General features: G+C 43.6%; 1 protein-coding gene across 1 annotated transcript in view; it reads left to right on the forward strand.

Annotated features, from left to right (window-relative positions):
- sos2 (son of sevenless homolog 2) overlaps positions 1–18015 on the forward strand; it is a 49121-nt gene extending 31106 nt beyond the window's left edge. The window contains exons 8-23 of the mRNA XM_080413591.1: positions 4142–4240; positions 5091–5218; positions 5998–6653; positions 6808–6889; positions 7317–7439; positions 7766–7878; positions 8095–8317; positions 9447–9566; positions 9744–9906; positions 10204–10321; positions 10529–10701; positions 10991–11107; positions 11627–11891; positions 12174–12215; positions 12480–12583; positions 13352–18015. Coding sequence (XP_080269717.1) covers positions 4142–4240; positions 5091–5218; positions 5998–6653; positions 6808–6889; positions 7317–7439; positions 7766–7878; positions 8095–8317; positions 9447–9566; positions 9744–9906; positions 10204–10321; positions 10529–10701; positions 10991–11107; positions 11627–11891; positions 12174–12215; positions 12480–12583; positions 13352–13882 — 3057 coding nt within the window. The 3' untranslated portion in view covers positions 13883–18015. The remainder of the gene's footprint in view (positions 1–4141; positions 4241–5090; positions 5219–5997; positions 6654–6807; positions 6890–7316; positions 7440–7765; positions 7879–8094; positions 8318–9446; positions 9567–9743; positions 9907–10203; positions 10322–10528; positions 10702–10990; positions 11108–11626; positions 11892–12173; positions 12216–12479; positions 12584–13351) is intronic.
- Positions 18016–19025: the final 1010 nt, after the last annotated feature.

A 19025-nucleotide genomic window follows, 5' to 3' on the forward strand; every position in this document is an offset into this window, starting at 1 on the left:
TTCCCTCCCTGGTCTTCTTTTGGGGCATGCTATGTTTAACCTGACACCTCCAGTCAAACACTTTTTTTTACTTAATATTTGTGGACTACACTACAGTAATATCGTCGTCTTTGTGATGTTGTGATAACGAAGAGCCAGTACTGCTCAGTACTGTTACCTCGACAGGACCAGTCCAGTTTAGCCCAAGCATAGATCAACAACACTAGTACACCCTCAGTGCTATCCTCTGATTACTGTTTATTTTGAAGGCTGATGTTCGGAAGAGAGAGCGGAGAAAATATACAGCACAGCCCACCAAGTTAAAATTAAAGCTTTGAATCACAATGGATGCATTTTTGTTGTCTGTGGTCCCCTTTCAGGGGGGGGGTGTTGTATTTTTTTCCTTACAACTCCGTTGCACTCATTTAAAAGGCCCTTGTGTTGATACAGTATGTGAGTTTTCCTGACTGCTGGTCCAATTTGTTGACATCTTCTCCTTGGCTCTAAAATTAAACATAACATATTAAATGCTATGTTTGTCTCTTAGTCATAAGTCATTGTAACAGAGTCAGTCATTATTTCATGTAACTTTGGACTGTTGTAGGAAAAGGAAATATTTCCACCTCGAAATGCGTCTCAGTGCAGTAGCATAGGATCAGAACCAAGAGGGGTTTATTTGTCACTCACTCAGGTACAAGCAACAACATATTGGTGTTAGCATAACAATACGACGATGATAATAATGATGATGGACATACTGAAATAAAAAGGAAAAATAAGAATAAGGGGACATTCACACATGGACTAGTTTAGTCCATTTTAATCGAACCATGGTCTGTGTACTCCATTGGTCCAGTTTGTTTGGAGAGGGGAGAACGTGTGTTCGAACCCTGTTGCAGATCAAACAGCCGAACCATGGTTGGTCAACCAAAATTCGAGACTGGGTCCGGTTGCAAGTGAACCTTGTCTAATTCGTTTCGTGTGAATGTAATCAGACTTAATATAGGACCTAATCTAGGAAGATGTATTACAATGCATCGTGTGTTGATTCAGGAAAACGACTATATAGACATAAGCAATATTTTGACGGTTAATGCAAGTAGTATAACTAGCAGTGTTACCCCCGTTTACGTTCACTGTAGCAATCGTCGACGCAGGGGTTCCAGATTAGTAGCTGAGGTTGTTGGAATATCAATGTGAATATGTGCAGCCAGGTGGGACTATACTTCATTCTGGGGGTGTGGGTTCTAAAACACCCCCAGTTTAATTCATATAACTTTCAATGATTAACTCCCTCATCTTCTGTATATTAACGACACAGAGAACATATCGTTGCTTTCGGGCAGAAACCAGCTCCATTTTGATGCTTTTGCATTTTTTCCCATTATACCCCTACAGGGGTGTGTGCGCTTAACCTATGATTTATGTTCATGTTAGCCTTTTTATGAAATAATTTCAGTGACATTGATTATTACGTTCTGTGCATTTCATGGTGTGTGTAGCTATCGTTCGTTAAACTTTTGATCTCCAATCCCTGTACTGACGTGTGTGTGTGAGTGCATGTGCGCGCATGTCCGTCGCTGTTCATTCCCTGTGGTGCTGAAATGTGGGCTTTTGGCTACTTTTTCCAACAAGTCATGTTGGCTGGTTATTACAGGTTTATAGTGGGGGTGCGGCATTCAACTGTGTTTTGAGCTTGTTTAAATCGGCGGACGTGCTTAACACGTATGTTAAACACATATGTGCTCATACTGTTTCCACTGTTCTTATTTGGCTGGAACATCATTTCATGAAATAATGAAAGTTATATAGCAATACGCCATTATTACCCACGACTGAAGTGATTTCCCTAGAAATGTTCTGTCCAATAGATGAACAACATGTACAACGTGTGTCATTTGTTCAAATGTTGGGTAACTTAACACTTGGTTAACTTTAACCAGACATAATGAAAAAATGCAACAATGTACAGTAACAAAGCGGACCACGTTTTCGCAAACTATAGGTGTGAAAGCTATCTAAGAAAGTATGGATGAAATAAAAAAGAAAGTAAATGATTACAGGTAAGAACGGCAGGTATGATAAAACCTCTGTGAGACAGGTATGTTAAAATCTCTTTTGCAGCAAATGGAGGATGTGCAGAATAAGGGTGGAGGATAAAGCCAAACAAGCTCAATTCTGCACACTGCTCTTCAAAAAAGCACCACATTTAGTTCCAGCAGGATTGAAACTATAGTACTCTAATAAACGTGACGCAAGAGCAGTGTGCAGGATTTTTCTTTATACCCTTGGACTGAAAATCATGCATTAACATTAATTAAAATAGTTTGTTTGTGTGGCAATTTGCGGTTAAATTCATAATGTTCTTGGTGTATATCAGCCATTGTAATACAGACACTTTGTATCAGTGAGATGCCCAACAGAGAGAGAGTGAGTGTGTGTGTGTGTGTGTGTGTGCGTTAGCTGATCTCCACCAGTCCCAGGGGCACATGCTGTAATGGTTGTCTCTCAGCAGCCCTTCTCTCCCTCCCTCCCTCCACTCATTCCCCTATCAAACTGCTCCTATCCCATTTATATAGCAGGAGTGTAATCTTATTTTAGAAGCCTTCCACTTTGTGTTTGGTTCCTTCAGTAGATAAAACTGCCGAAGGAGGTTCCCATCTGCCCTTCTGTTTTTCCATTTTGGTAACACAACATACACAGTTAAGTGCATGTTTCTTCCATTGGCTAAATTTCATATCCCAATGGTTTTATCGGAAGGATAGAAATTGTGGTGTATGTGATCGTTTTTTTTGTTTTGTTTGTTTCTCACTCCATTCCTCATGAATTTCTCCATCTTTCGCTCCCTCTTCCCCCGTTCCCTTGGTCAGATGGATGTGTCTGTCAAGCACTCAGCCACTGCACTCTGCAGCTTTTGGTATTGTGGGTAAATTACATCGCCTTTTAAAAATAGAACAGACAGCCACACTGCGGGCCATTTTTCTCCTGGAGAGAGTGGTGGGGGTAGGGGCCGATAGAGGTTCAGGGTGTGTGTGTGTGTGGGTGGGTGGGGGTCTGGCCCGAGGCGTGTCTCATGTTGAAAATAAGCCGTAAATGAAGACATCAAAAAAAAAAGAACAACTTGGTCCCAGTCAGTCCTGTACCTCTGTGAAATGGGTACATGTTGTTCTTGTAGCTCGTATGGCAAACGGCATTGTTTGTCTTTGTTTCAACTCTGTGCACTAGTCTTATGAATTGCAATACTTTTTATGTTGTTGTTTGATGTTATATGTTGCTCATAGATACAGTTGTATTTTTTATCTCATTGTCTCACAATTCCAGAAACGTAATGCATGGTATGATTGCCAAAGCCTGAAGCGCACATTGGACATCTCAGCTTGGATAACTCGACAAGGAAGCAGATGTGTATTGACAGTGTAATTGAAAAATACAATGTAATTGTGAGCCTATATAGGGACATGATAATGTCAACATTGCCCATTGTTCCACTGGTGTCCCTCAGCGTGTCGCTGGTCGCTAACATGCTCACAGTTTAGCTCCCCTGCTCTCTCTCTCCTCCCCTTGCCTCTCCTTTTATTTCCTTATCCTTTTCCTCTCTCCCCTGTCCTCTCCTTTGATCTCTCTCCTCTCTACCTACTCTCCCCTCTTCTCCCCTGTCCTTTCTCTTGTCTTTTTCTCTTCTCTTCTCCCTTCCCCTATCTCCTCTTCTCCTCTCCATCTTTCTCCTCTCCATCTTTCTCCTCTCCATACACAGACAGTGTGGGTGCTCCTGTGGAGTCTGAGTACTAGAGTATTGATTCAGACTCGTCTATCAGGGGACCAGGGGGTTTAAATGGATACTATGACAACCCCCTCTCCAGTTACCCTCCAGCCCTGCTCGGTCAACCACTCCTCCCTTCTCCCCATCCCTTTCTCTCTCCCTCCCTCTCTCCCTCACTGCTTCTTCCTCACCCGTCCATCCCCTTATGTTGATATTACGGGACGTCGTATATAGACAGTGGCTGGAGTTTGAATGCTGAAACCATTAGCCCTTTGATTCGGCACTTAAACAGTTCTTTCTTGCATCATTTGTGACTTCTTGCATCCTCTTCTTAGAGATAAACAGAGCGACTCAATATTCCACAATAAGAGTTTTCCATTCTGTCTCTTTCTGTGTCACCAGTCTGTTGCAGAGGGCTTCAAAGAAGCAGTGCAGTATGTCCTACCCCAGCTCATGATGGTTCCAGTGTACCACTGCATGCACTACTTTGAACTCCTGACGGTATGTTGGAACCAAGGCAGTTCAAACCGTAAAATCAAGAGGGGTTTATTTCTCACTCACTCATACAGGTACAAGTATTGAAAAGTGCGACAAACAATAAAAAAGTGCGACAAACAATAAATCAAGGAGGGATTTTATTGTTTACATGATTTTTTTTAGGGATGTCGGCTGGTTTGGATACAAATCTCCCTTTTATTTCCAACAGATTACTATTGTCCTGTCCTATTTTTTTTATGGTTAGTCCCCCAATAACTAACTGAGAGTACAGCGTCATGCATTCATATGTACAACAAAATGTGTACACATTTTATGTTTTCATATTGCTACTTAATGTCCTTACTTACTGTCATGTCCCCGGGCTAAATGCTTTCCCAGTACTACATCAGACACCTCTTCTCTTTTTTTATTTTCAGTGACAAAGAGATGATGCCTAATTTATTAATAAGTCCATATGTTTTTTTCCATTTCATAATCCTTATGAAACCTTGTAATGAAATACAAACATGGAGACATTTTGACCATATATGCTGGACATCTCACACACTCACTCACTCACTCACTCACTCACTGTGTGTGTGAGCCTAATTCATGCTTCTATGGCAAAGTCTTGTGCAACAGTTGATAAAATAAGGATATTTTAGTTGAGCCACACATCGCATAACACTTTATGCTGATCTGGCTTTTGTTTGATCACCTGTCCTGCAATAACATTTTATAAAGTAAACCTCTCTTATAGATGTCTCGTGTATACATCTACAATATACACTATCTTAATATTTCTGCTGTACTCGGAACATCTATATTCAGAATTCCAATGAGATATCTGTTGCATTTGTTGACGCTGTTACAGCAACTGCAGGAGCGCAGTCTAGACCAGGATGACAGAGAATGTCTGAAACAGGCCATTACAGCACTGCTCAACCTCCAGTGCAGCGTGGAACGCATCTACAGCAAGCACCAACCTCGTCGCAAGACCGGGTAAGACTCTTATGATTTTATGCACGTTTGTGGTGCATAGATTGAACATTGCTGCATTATTAATTGGGGGGGGAAGAAAGTTGTAATAAATACAAATTCACGCCAGTTTCTAAATGGTAACAGGTTGCAGTTTCTCAGAAATGTGTTTGTGACAGTCCGTCATGCTGCGCCAACTGCTCAACTCGTATGTCAGAGAAAGTCTTATCATAGTAAATCTCAACCACTTACACCCTGTATGTTGTCTGTACTTGGCCCCCAATTCAATTCAAACTTTATTCCAGACACTGGGGGGTCCATAGAGTACATACAAATCATCAACATCACACACAACAAATTAAACAATAATAAAAAAATAAAAAAACATAAAATCATAAATAGGGGCTGACTATCCAGTGTTTACGCAGCCTGGACGAGTACCGGAGACAGCTCTTCCCAGGATTGACTATATCCTATTTCCCCTACTGGTTTTTATCCGAAGGATAGAAATTGTAGCTTATGTGATCTGCTTTTTTAGTTTTTCATTCCATTCCTCATGAATTTCTCCATCTTTTCCTCCCTCTACACCAAATCTCTTTGCTGAATGTTGGCCAAATGTTTGCCTATTATGACATGGCCAGAATAGGGATACTAGGGGTCATGTGGTTAAAGCAGATTTGCTCAAGAATTGCCTCCACCCCTTTCAAGCTGTGAAAAATGTATGCTCTAAAAGTTGTATCCACATAGTAAAATTATTCATCTAGCAATACTAAGAAGATGCTAACTCTCTGCCCCTTGTACAGTGAGCCGATGTATCGGCCATACAGCCGGCAAGTGCGCAGCAAGCAGCTGGCCATCAAGCGCATGAACGAGATCCAGAAGAGCATAGACGGTTGGGAGGGTAAGGACATCGGCCAGTGCTGCAGCGAGTACATCCTGGAGGGTCCACTGCTGCGCGCCGGCGCCAAGCATGAGCGTCACAACTTCCTGTTCGATGGCCTGATGATCAGCTGCAAGGCCAACCAGAGCTCCAGGCTGCCGGGCGCAGGCAGCGGGGCAGAGTACCGCCTCAAGGAGAAGTTTGTTCTGCGGAAGTCACGCATTGTAGACCGCGAGGACTCGCCGGAGCTGAAGCACGCCTTCGAGCTGGCGGGCAAGGACGAGAACTGTGCGGTGTTCTGCGCCAAGTCGGCAGAGGAAAAGGCAGCGTGGATGGCGGCGCTTGTGACCCTGCAGTACCGATCCACGCTGGACCGCATGCTGGATACGGTGCTGCAGCACGAGGAACAGGCCCAGCCGCTCAGGCTGCCCTCGCCAGAGGTGTACCGCTTTGCTGTGCAGGACTCTGAGGAAAACATTGTGTTTGAGGACCGGGTGCAGAGCAAGACCGGAATCCCCATCATAAAAGCCGGCACCGTGGTCAAGCTCATAGAGAGACTTACCTACCATATGTATGCTGGTAAGTTACTGAGGAAAGACGTGACATGGATTCTTTGAGCTCTTAAATGTTTTCTTGGGCAAACCTCTAGCGGGTGTTTCAAATGCCCAAATTCAAGTGTTTTTCTCTTTTTTTTTCATTCTTATGACTCACTCATGTATTGTTATGATTGTAGATCCCAACTTTGTACGCACGTTTCTGACCACATACCGGTCCTTCTGCAAACCGCAGGAGCTTCTCAGCCTGCTAATAGACAGGTATGGTATTACCAGAGGAGTTGTCCATTGACTCCATTCCCCCCAAATGTGCTTTTATATGACACAATCCAACTGTGAAGTTACTTTTCCTCAGCTGTATGTCAACATTCAGATTTTTCTTTACAGTGTGACAAAGCCGTAATCTCTTAATAATAATAATAATAATGATAATAATAATGGGGATGCCTGGTGGTATAGCCATTTAGAGCACTAGCCACAGGCTCCCTGTGAGTCACGAGGACCAAAGTTTGAATCCAGCTCCTGTGACGTTTTTCATTTATTTTCCCATGTCTCTCTACCCCTTTCTTGTCTCACTACTGTCACTAATACAAAATGCTGAGAAGGCCCCCACCCCAAAAAAGTCACATTTCAAAAATCCCTCAGAAAATAAATGAAATGCCTTATTTGCCCGATTTTTTTCCCCCAGGATTGAGATCCCAGAACCGGAGCCAACAGAGGCAGACAGACAAGCTCTGTGGAATGGTGATCAGCCAATGGCAGCAGAGCTCCAGAGATTCCGTAAGGAGTATGTACAACCAGTCCAGCTCAGGTAAGACCGCAATGGTAAAACATATCCCACTAATGGTACAGTGTTGATGGAAATTCTTTGCTAGTACTTGAAACAACATAGTTTGGAGTAACTGCAGTGCACGCATGTTTATGCCCTTATACTGTATATTTACTAAATATGAATTTAGCTTCTGTCCTCTGTTGATACAGTTTTCTTTGTTGTTTTCTTCTACTTAGTCCAAACTATCTAAAGATTGTTTGGACTAATTGCTGTGCATGCATTGATTTAGTTTGTTTATGAACGTACTCTGTACAATATACTATATGTACTGTATATTATATTTAAAATCCATCTTTCCATCACAGAGTACTCAATGTTTTCCGGCAGTGGGTTGAACATCATTTCTATGACTTTGAGAATGACCCAGAACTGAGGAGTAAATTAGAGGAGTACATCACCAGCAAAATTCAACTTCGAGGTCTGTTCTAGATACTAGTGTTTCCATTCTGCTTAGCCTTTCTGCAATGTGTGCATACATTAGACATGCATACATACATACTGTACATGATTCAAATCCTTTTCATTGACCAGGACAAGTCTTGTGGCATTGTGAGTCGATTAACAAGCTCATTCTGCCATACATATTGTGAATGGACTGATTCTAACATGTTTCTCTACGTCTTACCTTGACCAGGCAAGAGTATGAGAAAGTGGGTGGAGTCTATCAATAAAATAATCAAAAGGAAGCTGCAGACTCAGTCCAATGGTGTAAGTCACAACATCACCTTTGAGAGCCCGCCCCCACCCATAGAGTGGCACATCAGCAGGGCGGGGCAAGTGGACACCTTTGACCTCATGACCCTTCACCCCATAGAGATTGCCCGCCAGCTGACCTTGCTAGAGTCTGAGCTGTACAGGTCAGTTGATGTCAAATTTCCTCCATGTCTCATTTATGAATCTATTCATACATTTTTAACATAATTAAGTCCATGTTTGTTTGTAAATGAGGGTTGGGGGAATATATGTAGCACGCAGAGTCTCTATGTGCACCCATAAACTCCAAATCACTGAATGGTGGTGTAAGTGGCAATTTTGTAAATACAAGTTTTAAATAGCTCTACATTCTGATATTTATCAGTGCTATGGAGTGTTTCAGACGGTCTTCCCATCTGTACAGCTCTTTTGTAATCAGGTTGGGATACCAATTTTATCCAAAAACGAGACTCATACAGGATATACAAGTGAGAATGGTGATGAAGACAAACAATTTGCTGACAGAATTGAAATTCTATAAAATGTAACCTGATAAATAGTTTATCTTTTGTGATTTTCCAAAGCGCTTTACAATGTGCATTGCATTCACACATTCCCACACACACCGACAGCGGGGGAAACCATGCAAGGCACCAACCTGCTCATCTGGAGCAGTTCGGGGTTCAAGGACACTTCAGAAACTCCAGCCAACCCTCCGTCAATAGAAATGATAATTACAAGGCCGATGCCTGTTGGGAATGATGCTTGTCTGGAACGCCTGCCCCTGAGGTTGTGCAATACCCGTTGTACCATCCCGTCTGTCTGTGTCCCTATTATTCCCATATATGGAAATCTGTCAATCCCTTACCGCTGGTCCGACCATATAGTGTATGGGGATTCGCAGATCTATCGATATATTTTGGAAAACCGTCGATCCGACTGACTTCACACCGGGTACCCCACTCCCGCGGGTCCCCAAGGTTACAGTGAAGTTTGAAGTCGATCGGTCGGGCGGTCCTCGAGATACGCGAAGGAAAGATACGCACAGACACAGACTCACACGCATGCAGAGATTTGCGTAAGTTATAGATACATTTGTGCGTTTTTACGTGTGCTAAGAAAGAAACGCAGTCGTGGAGAAAGCCCATGCAATGATGTCACAGAACTGCGGTATATTGTCTTACGCAGCATTACACATCTAGCAAAAAATACTTTTTCATATGCAACGGGAGTATCATTCAAAGGCATTACATCCCCTCTCCCCCTTGTCTGATGATACGGCTTCATCCACAGAGCTGTCAGGCCGTCTGAGCTGGTGGGAAGCGTCTGGACTAAAGAGGATAAAGAGAAGAACTCTCCTAACTTGCTCCGTATGATCCGGCACACGACCAACCTCACGCTGTGGTTCGAGAAGTACGTATCCAACATCCCCTTTGTTCACCAAATGTCCTATTTGACCATCATTGTCATCACGACCGCTTTGTTGTCTGCGTGGGGAATAAACATGTTAGTGAAGGAAGAAATTCATGTACTTGCATGGAAATTAGACTTCATCTTCATTAGTGTGGTGTGTGTGTGTGCATTTTGCAGGTGCATCGTAGAAGCAGAGAACCTGGATGAGAGGGTGGCAGTGTTCACTCGGGTCATAGAGATCCTGCAGGTGTTCCAGGAGCTCAACAACTTCAACGGGGTCCTAGAGGTGGTCAGCGCCATTAACTCTGTCCCTGTGTACCGCCTGGACCACACCTTCGAGGTCTGTTTGTATGCTAATAATAAACCGTGTGTAACCATAAAATGTAATAAAAGCCAACAAGGTAAACAATGAAAAATTCCATGTGCAAATCAAAGTTCATTGTTCAGTGTCTCTAAAATACAGTCAGGGTTATCATTTTGTTGAGCAAGGACATGCATTCCCACTGTCTGTATCATTGTATAATACCTTGTTTTGTGCTATCATTTCATTAGTTGGAGTTGAATTTTATGTCAATTATTTGAACAAGCTAAACGGGCTGTCTAAGCAGGGATGTTCCTGTCCTTGACACACATACAGGGGGTCACTGAAAGGAAGAAGAAGATCCTGGAGGAAGCCGTTGAACTCAGCCAGGACCATTTCAAGAAGTACCTGGCCAAACTAAAGTCAATAAACCCACCCTGTGTGCCTTTCTTTGGTAAGTGCCTGATATGTGTGAGCTATGGCCTTGTCTTGACTGTAGAAGACAAAACACTGATCTAAATGAATATGGTCAATGTGGTGTATTGATGAAGACACTAGGCGACACTAGGCTGCTCTCCCTCTGTTACTCGCTGTCATTTAGTTTGAAAGACAAAAAAGAAATACAAATTTAAATAAAAAAAGAAATACAAATCCTCCTCAGGTATCTACTTAACTAACATCCTGAAGACGGAGGAGGGTAACCCGGACTTCCTCAAACGCCACGGCAAGGAGCTGATTAACTTCAGCAAGCGACGGAAAGTGGCTGAGATCACAGGAGAGATCCAGCAGTATCAGAATCAGCCATACTGCCTGAAGGTGGAGCACGACATCAAGGTACGACCTTGTCCTCTCATCTGTGTGTATTTGGGAATTTTCGTTTCTTAAACTTGTGTGTTATATTTTGTTTGTTTTTTATTAAAAAAAATATTTTGGGGGCATTTTTATGTATTTATTTTGGACTCTTAAGCCAAATGTATACATGGATGCTCGCGGTGTTGCACAATGAAAAGATTTTGGTATTTTCATTTCGCGACGCCGTGCGCAACCAATCAAGCTCTTTAGATTGTGATTATTGACCTTAGATTCCTGTTGTGTCTTTCTTTGTGCTCTGTTCTCCACACAGAGGTTCTTTGAGAACCTGAACCCCATGGGAAACATGAGTGAGAAGGAGTTCTCCGACTATCTGTTCAATAAGTCTCAGGACATTGAGCCACGGAACTGCCGACAACCTCCCAGATTTGTAAGCAGTAGTTAAAATAGCAGTCAATATTTTAGTGGGGGTCAACAGTAGTAATTGTAGGGGTCAGTATAATAGGCAGTGCGTGAGGCCTGGTCGGTTTGGAAGAAGTCAGGCATTTTAGTCACAAAATCATAACTTGCTTTCATCTGCTGTCTGCCTTTACGTTCTCAATGTGAATATTTTTTAACAAAAAGGTAACAAAATAAAGCAGATCTACATGCTCACAACGCACGTGTTGTGACCTTGTAGATTAGCTTGTAGCTCGGCTGTTTGTGCTATTCATTGTAGGATAAGTATATAGAGCTTCTGTGGTTGTGTGTGTGTGTGTGGGGGGGGGGGTCAACTTTTGTCAGATATAAGAAGGGAAGAAAGGTTGGGAACCACTGAGCAGAATAATATGAAGCTTTAAGTTGCAATAATTGTAAATATTCTCTTGGGAGTCTTGAACCTGACCCGTCGGTTGTTGGAACACACAAGTAGCTGTGGCTGAACCCACCGTCTCCCCTCCTATGCCAACAGCCCAGGAAGACCCAGTACACACTCAAGTCCCCGGGGATCCGGCCTGTGCGCACGTCTACCTCTGGCACCCTCAAGGGCCACCCGGTCCCGCTAGAACGGGAGCCCCCCCACAAGATCACGTTCCGCAGCATCGCAGAGACGGAGCCAGAGACGCCCGCCTCGGCATCCGTGCCCACCTCCCCCAACACCCCCACCCCGCCTCAGTCGGCCTCCTCCGACCTCAGCAGCGTCTTCATGGACCATGACCTTAGCAGCTCCTATGGAGGTGGGTGGGTCGCACAGCCTCGGTATCAAAAATGGGTCCTATCCGCTCTGCACATAACAATGACGTATTATTCACTGAAACATATGTTGCATCGACAATAACCCGACATAAGGGATTCTATGGGCAGAAGTTGCGGGTAAATCACACAGACTCAGGGCTGAAAGGGAGTGGGTGTAAAACGGGAATATATGTATGTGAACAGTGTGAAGAAATGTGAGAATAGAATTAAACTATTTCAAGGTTGTTTTTACTGTGTGTAACCCTCCTCTTTCAATGTTGCAGGTAGCAACTCTATATTCGCTCCAGTTCTTCTGCCACCTTCAAGTAAGTCTTCAGTCCATTTTTGTGTTTAATTCACGTTCACGATAGAGATGTGGGTGAAGATATTCCAATTGCAAGGAAACTTATTTCTAACCACTACAGACACAGTACAGATACAGTATTGCACAGGTAATGCTGTATCTGAACAATGTGAAGGCAGGAATGGTTCTCACATGTTTGTGTCATCCTTAATTAGTTATTGTCGGTAGGATATGTTCATATCATGTGCTGTTTCTAAAATGCTAGGTTTATCCTGCTTCTTCATAGAGTTCCAGTCTGTGTCTTGTGGAAGCCTCCACCAGCTGGGAGAAGAGCTGCTCAAGCCGCCGCCTCTGCCCCCACGCAGGAAAGACGCCATGTCTGAGGCCAAGGTAAGGATGTTTCCTGAGTGTCGCCACTTCCAGCAGCTGGTTAGATGTTTCAAAATAAAATCTGTTATCTGAACCGTTCATGAAAAGCTCTGGTATGTTGCACTCTAGCTATGGCTTTAACTTTATATAGTGCTTCTTAACATGGTGTCTATTACTTAATCAGTGTTAGTTACAGCTAAGTAATGTTACCTACCGTTACATAAAATAACATAATTACAAGTATTTTGCGCTCAATCTGCACAATAGTGCTTCTTGTATGTGTGTACTTTTGTAAATGTACCACTAACTGCAGCGCCCCTCTTAAAGTCTGTATCACTTTGCACCGGTAACACTATGTGCTCATGTTTACATGTGCGTTATCTAGCCAGTTAGCAATGTCTTTCAGGCCCAACAGTCACAGGTGAAACACCAGATTAAAACCCATTAAGTTAAACCCAGGGCAGTTTTCCTTCCTATTTATTGGTATACTCAAAGTGATCAATGGTGTAAACTCATAAAGTGCATGCAGATAGTACCATGCTGTTGCCTAATGGTACACACGACCAATGTCAGATTTTTTTGCTCCGATGCAGATTACTGATGTTTTGACCGATAGTTTGTAAAAGTTGTGCTAAATCTTGATCAATTGTGCATTCGTTTGTGTATTCTCTGTGTATATGACTCATTGTGTCTGTGTTTGTGTCTGTGTGTGTGTGTGTGTGTGTGTGTGTGTGTGTGTGTGTGTGTTTGTTTGCATGCGTGCGTGCGTGTCTCCATGGTGCTCGTTAGTTGAGTTCCAGGTCCGACAGTCCTCCAGCGATCCCTCCTAGACTCCCCCCTCCGCTTCCCAGGATCCAGCCCAGGGCGCCAACCATCTACAACGGCCCTAGTGACGGTCCGATCCCCAGCCCTCCCCCTCCTCCCCCCAGGGACCCTCAACCCGACACGCCGCCGCCGGTGCCCCAGCGACCCCCCGAGATCTTCATCAACTACCCCCTGAACATGCAGTCGTCGCCCGTGGGGCGCTTCCACTGGGACTTTGGCAGTTCCCCCAGCTCGCCCAACACGCCGCCCAGCACGCCGTCACCGCGCGTCCCTCGGCGGAGTTGCCCTCTCAGCGCCAGCCAGAACAGTCTGTGCCCGCTGCCCATGACCATGCCCATGCCTATGTCTGCGCCCATCATGGCACCCCCTGTACCCCCCCGTCACAACTCCAGCCCCCAGCTCCCCAAACTCCCGCCAAAGACCTACAAAAGGGAGCTATTGCCGCCGCCACTGCACGGCCTCTCATTGGTTGAAAACACGGACAGCAGCCAGTGAGGTAGCATCTCTTTTCTTTCTTTTGTTTTTTTTTAATTAAAATCACAAACGCCTAGGTGAACTCTTAAATACAAACTTCAAAACCGTGTCCTGCAAACTATGAGCTCACAGAGCGAACACTGCAAACTAGATACATGATCAAAGCTACTGATCGACAAGACGGACTGCTCTCCCTCCCCCACCCACCCACTCACTCATGCCCACCTCATCACTCCGACTCCACCCACTCCTCTGTCCGGCCCACTCTCCATCATTGACCAATCACACATGCCTCTCAGGGGATCAGTAGCTCCGCCTTCATTTCAAACCCTCTGTGCCAATGAGAAATTCACACCGGTGTGCCAGCTAACAAACGGGGAGTGACAAGACACTGTTTCTGTGTGTGTGTGTGCGAGCGTGTGTTTGTGTGTGCGTGCGTGCGTGCATGCACATACATACGTGCGTGCGTGCATGTGTGCGCATGTGCATGCATCTGCATGTGAATTCCCACTTGCAAGTGTGTGTGTGTGTGTGTGTGTGTGTGTGTGTGCATAATGAGTCACTGTGTCCATGCTTATCTTGTTGAGAGTGCTCACTGTACCAACCAGGCAGGACAGCACTGTCACACTTGTAGTTCTCATCCCTCACCCACACAGGACTCTACTTCACGGCCCCCACAGAGGAGCTGGGGTTGGACCCTCCAGGTCAGGACCACATGTCTGGGGGAGTCTAGGACTCGTAGCCTGGCCGTCATGCTGTGATTCTATGGGCATTGACACCACCGTTCATCCCCCTCCCACAGGTCTCCTGCTGTAGCTCTACAGACTTGACTCAGAACTGTTTGAAGACCTCGTCCCTCCGCAGCGATCAAACTAAACACCTGTTGTCTGTTTGTCAGCGGGTTCTTGTATGAGTAGCAGGCACGAGCGGACGTTTATATTGAGTACTTAACAACTCTTTACCGTTGTGTCATTTTTCGTATTAACTGTAAAAAGAAAAAGAAAAAAAAGTTAAATGTGGCCAAAGTCTTATTTTATGCAGGGGGATAAGGGATGTGCTTTTTTGTTTTGTTTAGTTTTTTTTTTTAAGGAGTGACTTTACAAAATAAAAACCTGGAGGCAAAGGAATTTCATTGGCCTGTGCGACACTGAATATGCCCTCCCCCCGTTCTTTCTCTATTGTGCACTGTGACTGTATTAGAAGTGAGCTGATGATGCAGGGCCCTGTCTGTCTGCCTGCCTGCCTGTCTGTCCGTTGGCAGATGAGGCCTGTCATAGCCACACGCTCTACTTCAAAATGTTGCCTTTAAAAATCCAACAGCAGTGACCTCTGACCCCCCCCCCCCCAAGGCCGAGACCTTTCTCGGCTGAAGGAGAAAAAGAAAAGGAGATAAGACGCACAGAGTCTGCTCTCCATTTTGCACATCAAGCTCGGGCAAAAGTCAGTAGGTTGGATGACTATTTAAAAAGTAAAAATACATAACTAGCCTTCCCCAGCGATATACGACGTCGGGGGTGGGGGTGGGGGGCGGGGCTCTGCCACAATATCAAACTACTCCAACCCAGGAGGAAGACAGAGAGGTGAAGAAGCAGAGGCTGGCCTGTAAAGGGATCTGACCACGAGTCCAGACCCCATCAGGGACACAAGTCCTGTTTTCTTATGGAGGGTTTTCTGTGTTTTCCTCTCAAGCTCTTCAAAAGCCAAGACGATGTCTTAAAACATCCATCCCCATAAAGACGTGCGCTGCTTTTCAACGCTGTGCTCAACTCACCCCTCCTCATCCCACTACTAGTTGTCTTTTATTGGTATGGAGAGGAACTCAAGCACTGGAAGTCAGCGCGCCCCCCCCCCCACACACACACACACACACCAAAGCCTGAGACAAAGGGACTGCTTCCCCTAAGTGGCTGACCCCAAATATCTAAAAAATTATAATTAAAATTAAAACAAAAAGAATTCACCCACACAAAAGAGGAGCATTTTAACATAAGTTCTTTTCTATATCTCTCTCTCCTGGTCTTTCACGCCTCCTCTGCTCAACACACTTTTTTTGTTTTTCATTTGGAAAAGACTGAAATAATACATGCATCATGCTCAGATGTGCCTTTTATTTGGTTTTCTATTTTACAGAATAAGCAAATGGTGTCTAAAATGCTAAAAAACAAAATAAAGTTGCCTATGTCATGTTCAGAACAAAAGCTATACACTACGAGAATTGTACATTGTTTGTGGATACTGTGTATATATAACATGTATACACTAACTAAAATAATTTGTATAAAGTGACTCTCCCCTCTCCTCCTGTTATATTGTACTCTCATACGCATCTTTTTCAGTCAGACTATTGCCTAACAGTCCAGTGCTGCTACAGTCAGACAATAAAAAAACAGGTCACTGTCATTAACTTACTTACAGACAATCCCTGGTTTTAAACACTGGGACTATTAACTGAGGAAAGCCATTTTCTCAATCTACTCTCCCACCTTAGCTGTTTTAAAGCAATGAAAATATGAAGAGTTCATGTCCATTTCGGGGGAGAAAGTAGAACATGCTACCTGATGTTATTGTAGCCAGGGAAATATTCCTTATCAATAACAAGGATCTTTAAGTGAACAATAACTCATCTCTAATATGCAGAGGATGTAATTTGTTAGCATTTTGTCAACCAAGGACTTAAGTTAGCCTTTTCATTTTAGAACATAACATTACATAATGTAGGTTGTTATAGTGTTTTACATTGTGCCACCAATTTCCTTGTAAGAACATTAGTCATCCCCCACCTAACCCCCGAATGGCTGATATTTAGTTTTGGAATGGAGCTCTTCATACACAGTTCAACATACCAAGCACTTACTTAACCACTTAAACCCTAGTCCACCAGTGGTCTGTAGTAGGCCCCATCCTTTTTTCCCTATACACCAAATTTCTTCGCCGAAATTAGCCCATCTAAAAGAAAAGTAAATGTGAAAAGCTTCTGGATCTGCTATTATGGCTGAATGTTCACCCCAGAATAGGGACACTAGGGTTCATGTGGTTAAACGTGCTTCACTTTAGTACATCCTACTAATTACCTTTTTCAATTTTCTCCTTTGTGGGTTTTTATTTTTTTATTATTTTTATTTTATTTTATTTTTTCAAAGACTTTCAAACTAATACTCATTAAAGCAGAGATTTGGAAATTGTATTAAGGTTTGCAATTGAGTGTATATATATGTTATGTTATTTGACGAGCATAGTGAAGAATTGGAAATTTTTCTGAGAAAAAAAAAGAAAATACACTTTGTGCACTTTAGGCCGTACTGTTGAAGAGCCGCAGTTGATGTAGGTCACGTTTGTAAATGCAATGCATTCTGGCAATGGTCCTATGCTACTGTTAAACTCACTTTCTTCATGGATCAGGGCAATGAACACACACACACACACCGGTATACCACCTCAACCTTACCCCCTGGAGTCCCGCACGTGCAGAGAGACACAAGAAAACATCTGATACGCAAGCAGCCGTTCTCAACTGGCTCTGCAATGAGACGCTGAATTTTCTGTGGGCTGCTGTAAGGTCGGGACCCAATAATGTTGTATAACAGTACTTTAAAAGTTGTCTCACAAGTCCTACTTTTGGGTCCTGCTCCACAGGTTGAGAAACAGTGCTCTCTCTCTCTCTTTCTCTCCAGTGTGTGTCTGGTGAAGTCTTTTCTTGCATCACTCTTGCTCCTTTCTGCTCTCCTTCACTCTGAAAATGCCACAAGGGGATCTGTGGGGGCTTCTCTCAGTAGCTTCTCCTGAGGTGTGTTTTGTGAAAGCACTGAGGAGTAATAGTTGGATGATGTTTTTTGATTGAACTACATATGGGAAAGTGTGTGTGTGGGGGTGAGGGTGATATGACATCAGGTCTTTGCTCACATACTATCTGGTTCCTTGTTCAATATAGTATCCCCAGTAAATCTTTTAGGTTTATTTTTGGTTATTTACTTTTCTGATTAGTTTTTATTTTATTTTTAACCCCAGCCCTGCAGAATAACACGAGTTTGATTCCCCCTCTGTGGCACTGTAACAGCTTGATCCAGCAGTCGGTTTAGTTGATGGTATGTGGCCTTTTAACTGTGCTTTGTATTAATGGTCTTGATGAGATTAATAAATCACCCAGTCTTATTTTGTACTGAATCACTTCCGTGTGTGTGTGGGTGTGGGTGCGTGTGTGTACTGTGTTGTCTGGTTATTTCTGTTCCATACAAGATGTAGAGAAAAATAAATATAGTAACTAATGTTCACGCACAAATTGTGATTATCATTTCTTGTTTATGATTTCTTTGCAAATGGAATCATACTCAAAGAAAATATATCTCAATATCTCTTAGGCAAGTGCAATCTCTTAATTTCAGATGAAAATTATTCTTAAGTTGTTTTCTGTGAGTGAGTGCAGTGGTCTTTATTTACCACCTGTTCTTTCCATTGGCATTCCTCAACATTGGCTTGGGCATGTAGGATGGCATCTTGTGTGCTGCTTGATCCCGAGGTTTCAGTCCACACTGTTTGCATTCCAGATCTGTGTTCATGCTGTATCAGGGACAGCTGTGCTCAGTCAGGACAAGACTGTCCTAGGGGTTTTGTTAATGAAACTGTTCTTTGACTTCTGGGTGTCATTGTGTACAAATGCAGATATCCATAGCATTCATGCCTTGAGTGAGGACAAAAAGTTATGATGCTGTAGATCACATAATATTGGAGAAAATGACAGTAAAACCCTGATGTTAAATTTGGATTAGGTCATAAGCACAAAGGTTGCCCCTGTGTCCGTATATAGGCTGGTGTCTCAAACAGTGCTGCATGGTCCCTCGCTGTCCTCGCTGTCATCCCATATTCCACTGTTCCCTGTAGGACCTGCATGGCCTCCTGGTTGCTGAGTCATCCCTGGTCTAATTGGGACAGAAACGCCCAAAAAATAGAACACTCAGAAAATGTCCTCTGGTCCAATACAGTATGTACTCTATATATAAACATGTTGGCACCCGTATTGTCCTGTGTTGGAAAGCCCTTCCATCTGGCACATAGTTGCCTAAAGCATAATGTAAAGTATTTGCATGTACTGCTTGATGCAGGTGTGGCAATACTAACTCTGAGCCAATGTAGTACATCTAACATTGCACTGCAAACACTGGATAAGATG

The sequence above is a fragment of the Gymnoscopelus braueri genome (assembly GCF_963280865.1).
Source record: "Gymnoscopelus braueri genome assembly, chromosome: 19".
Classification (NCBI taxonomy): Eukaryota; Metazoa; Chordata; class Actinopteri; order Myctophiformes; family Myctophidae; genus Gymnoscopelus; species Gymnoscopelus braueri.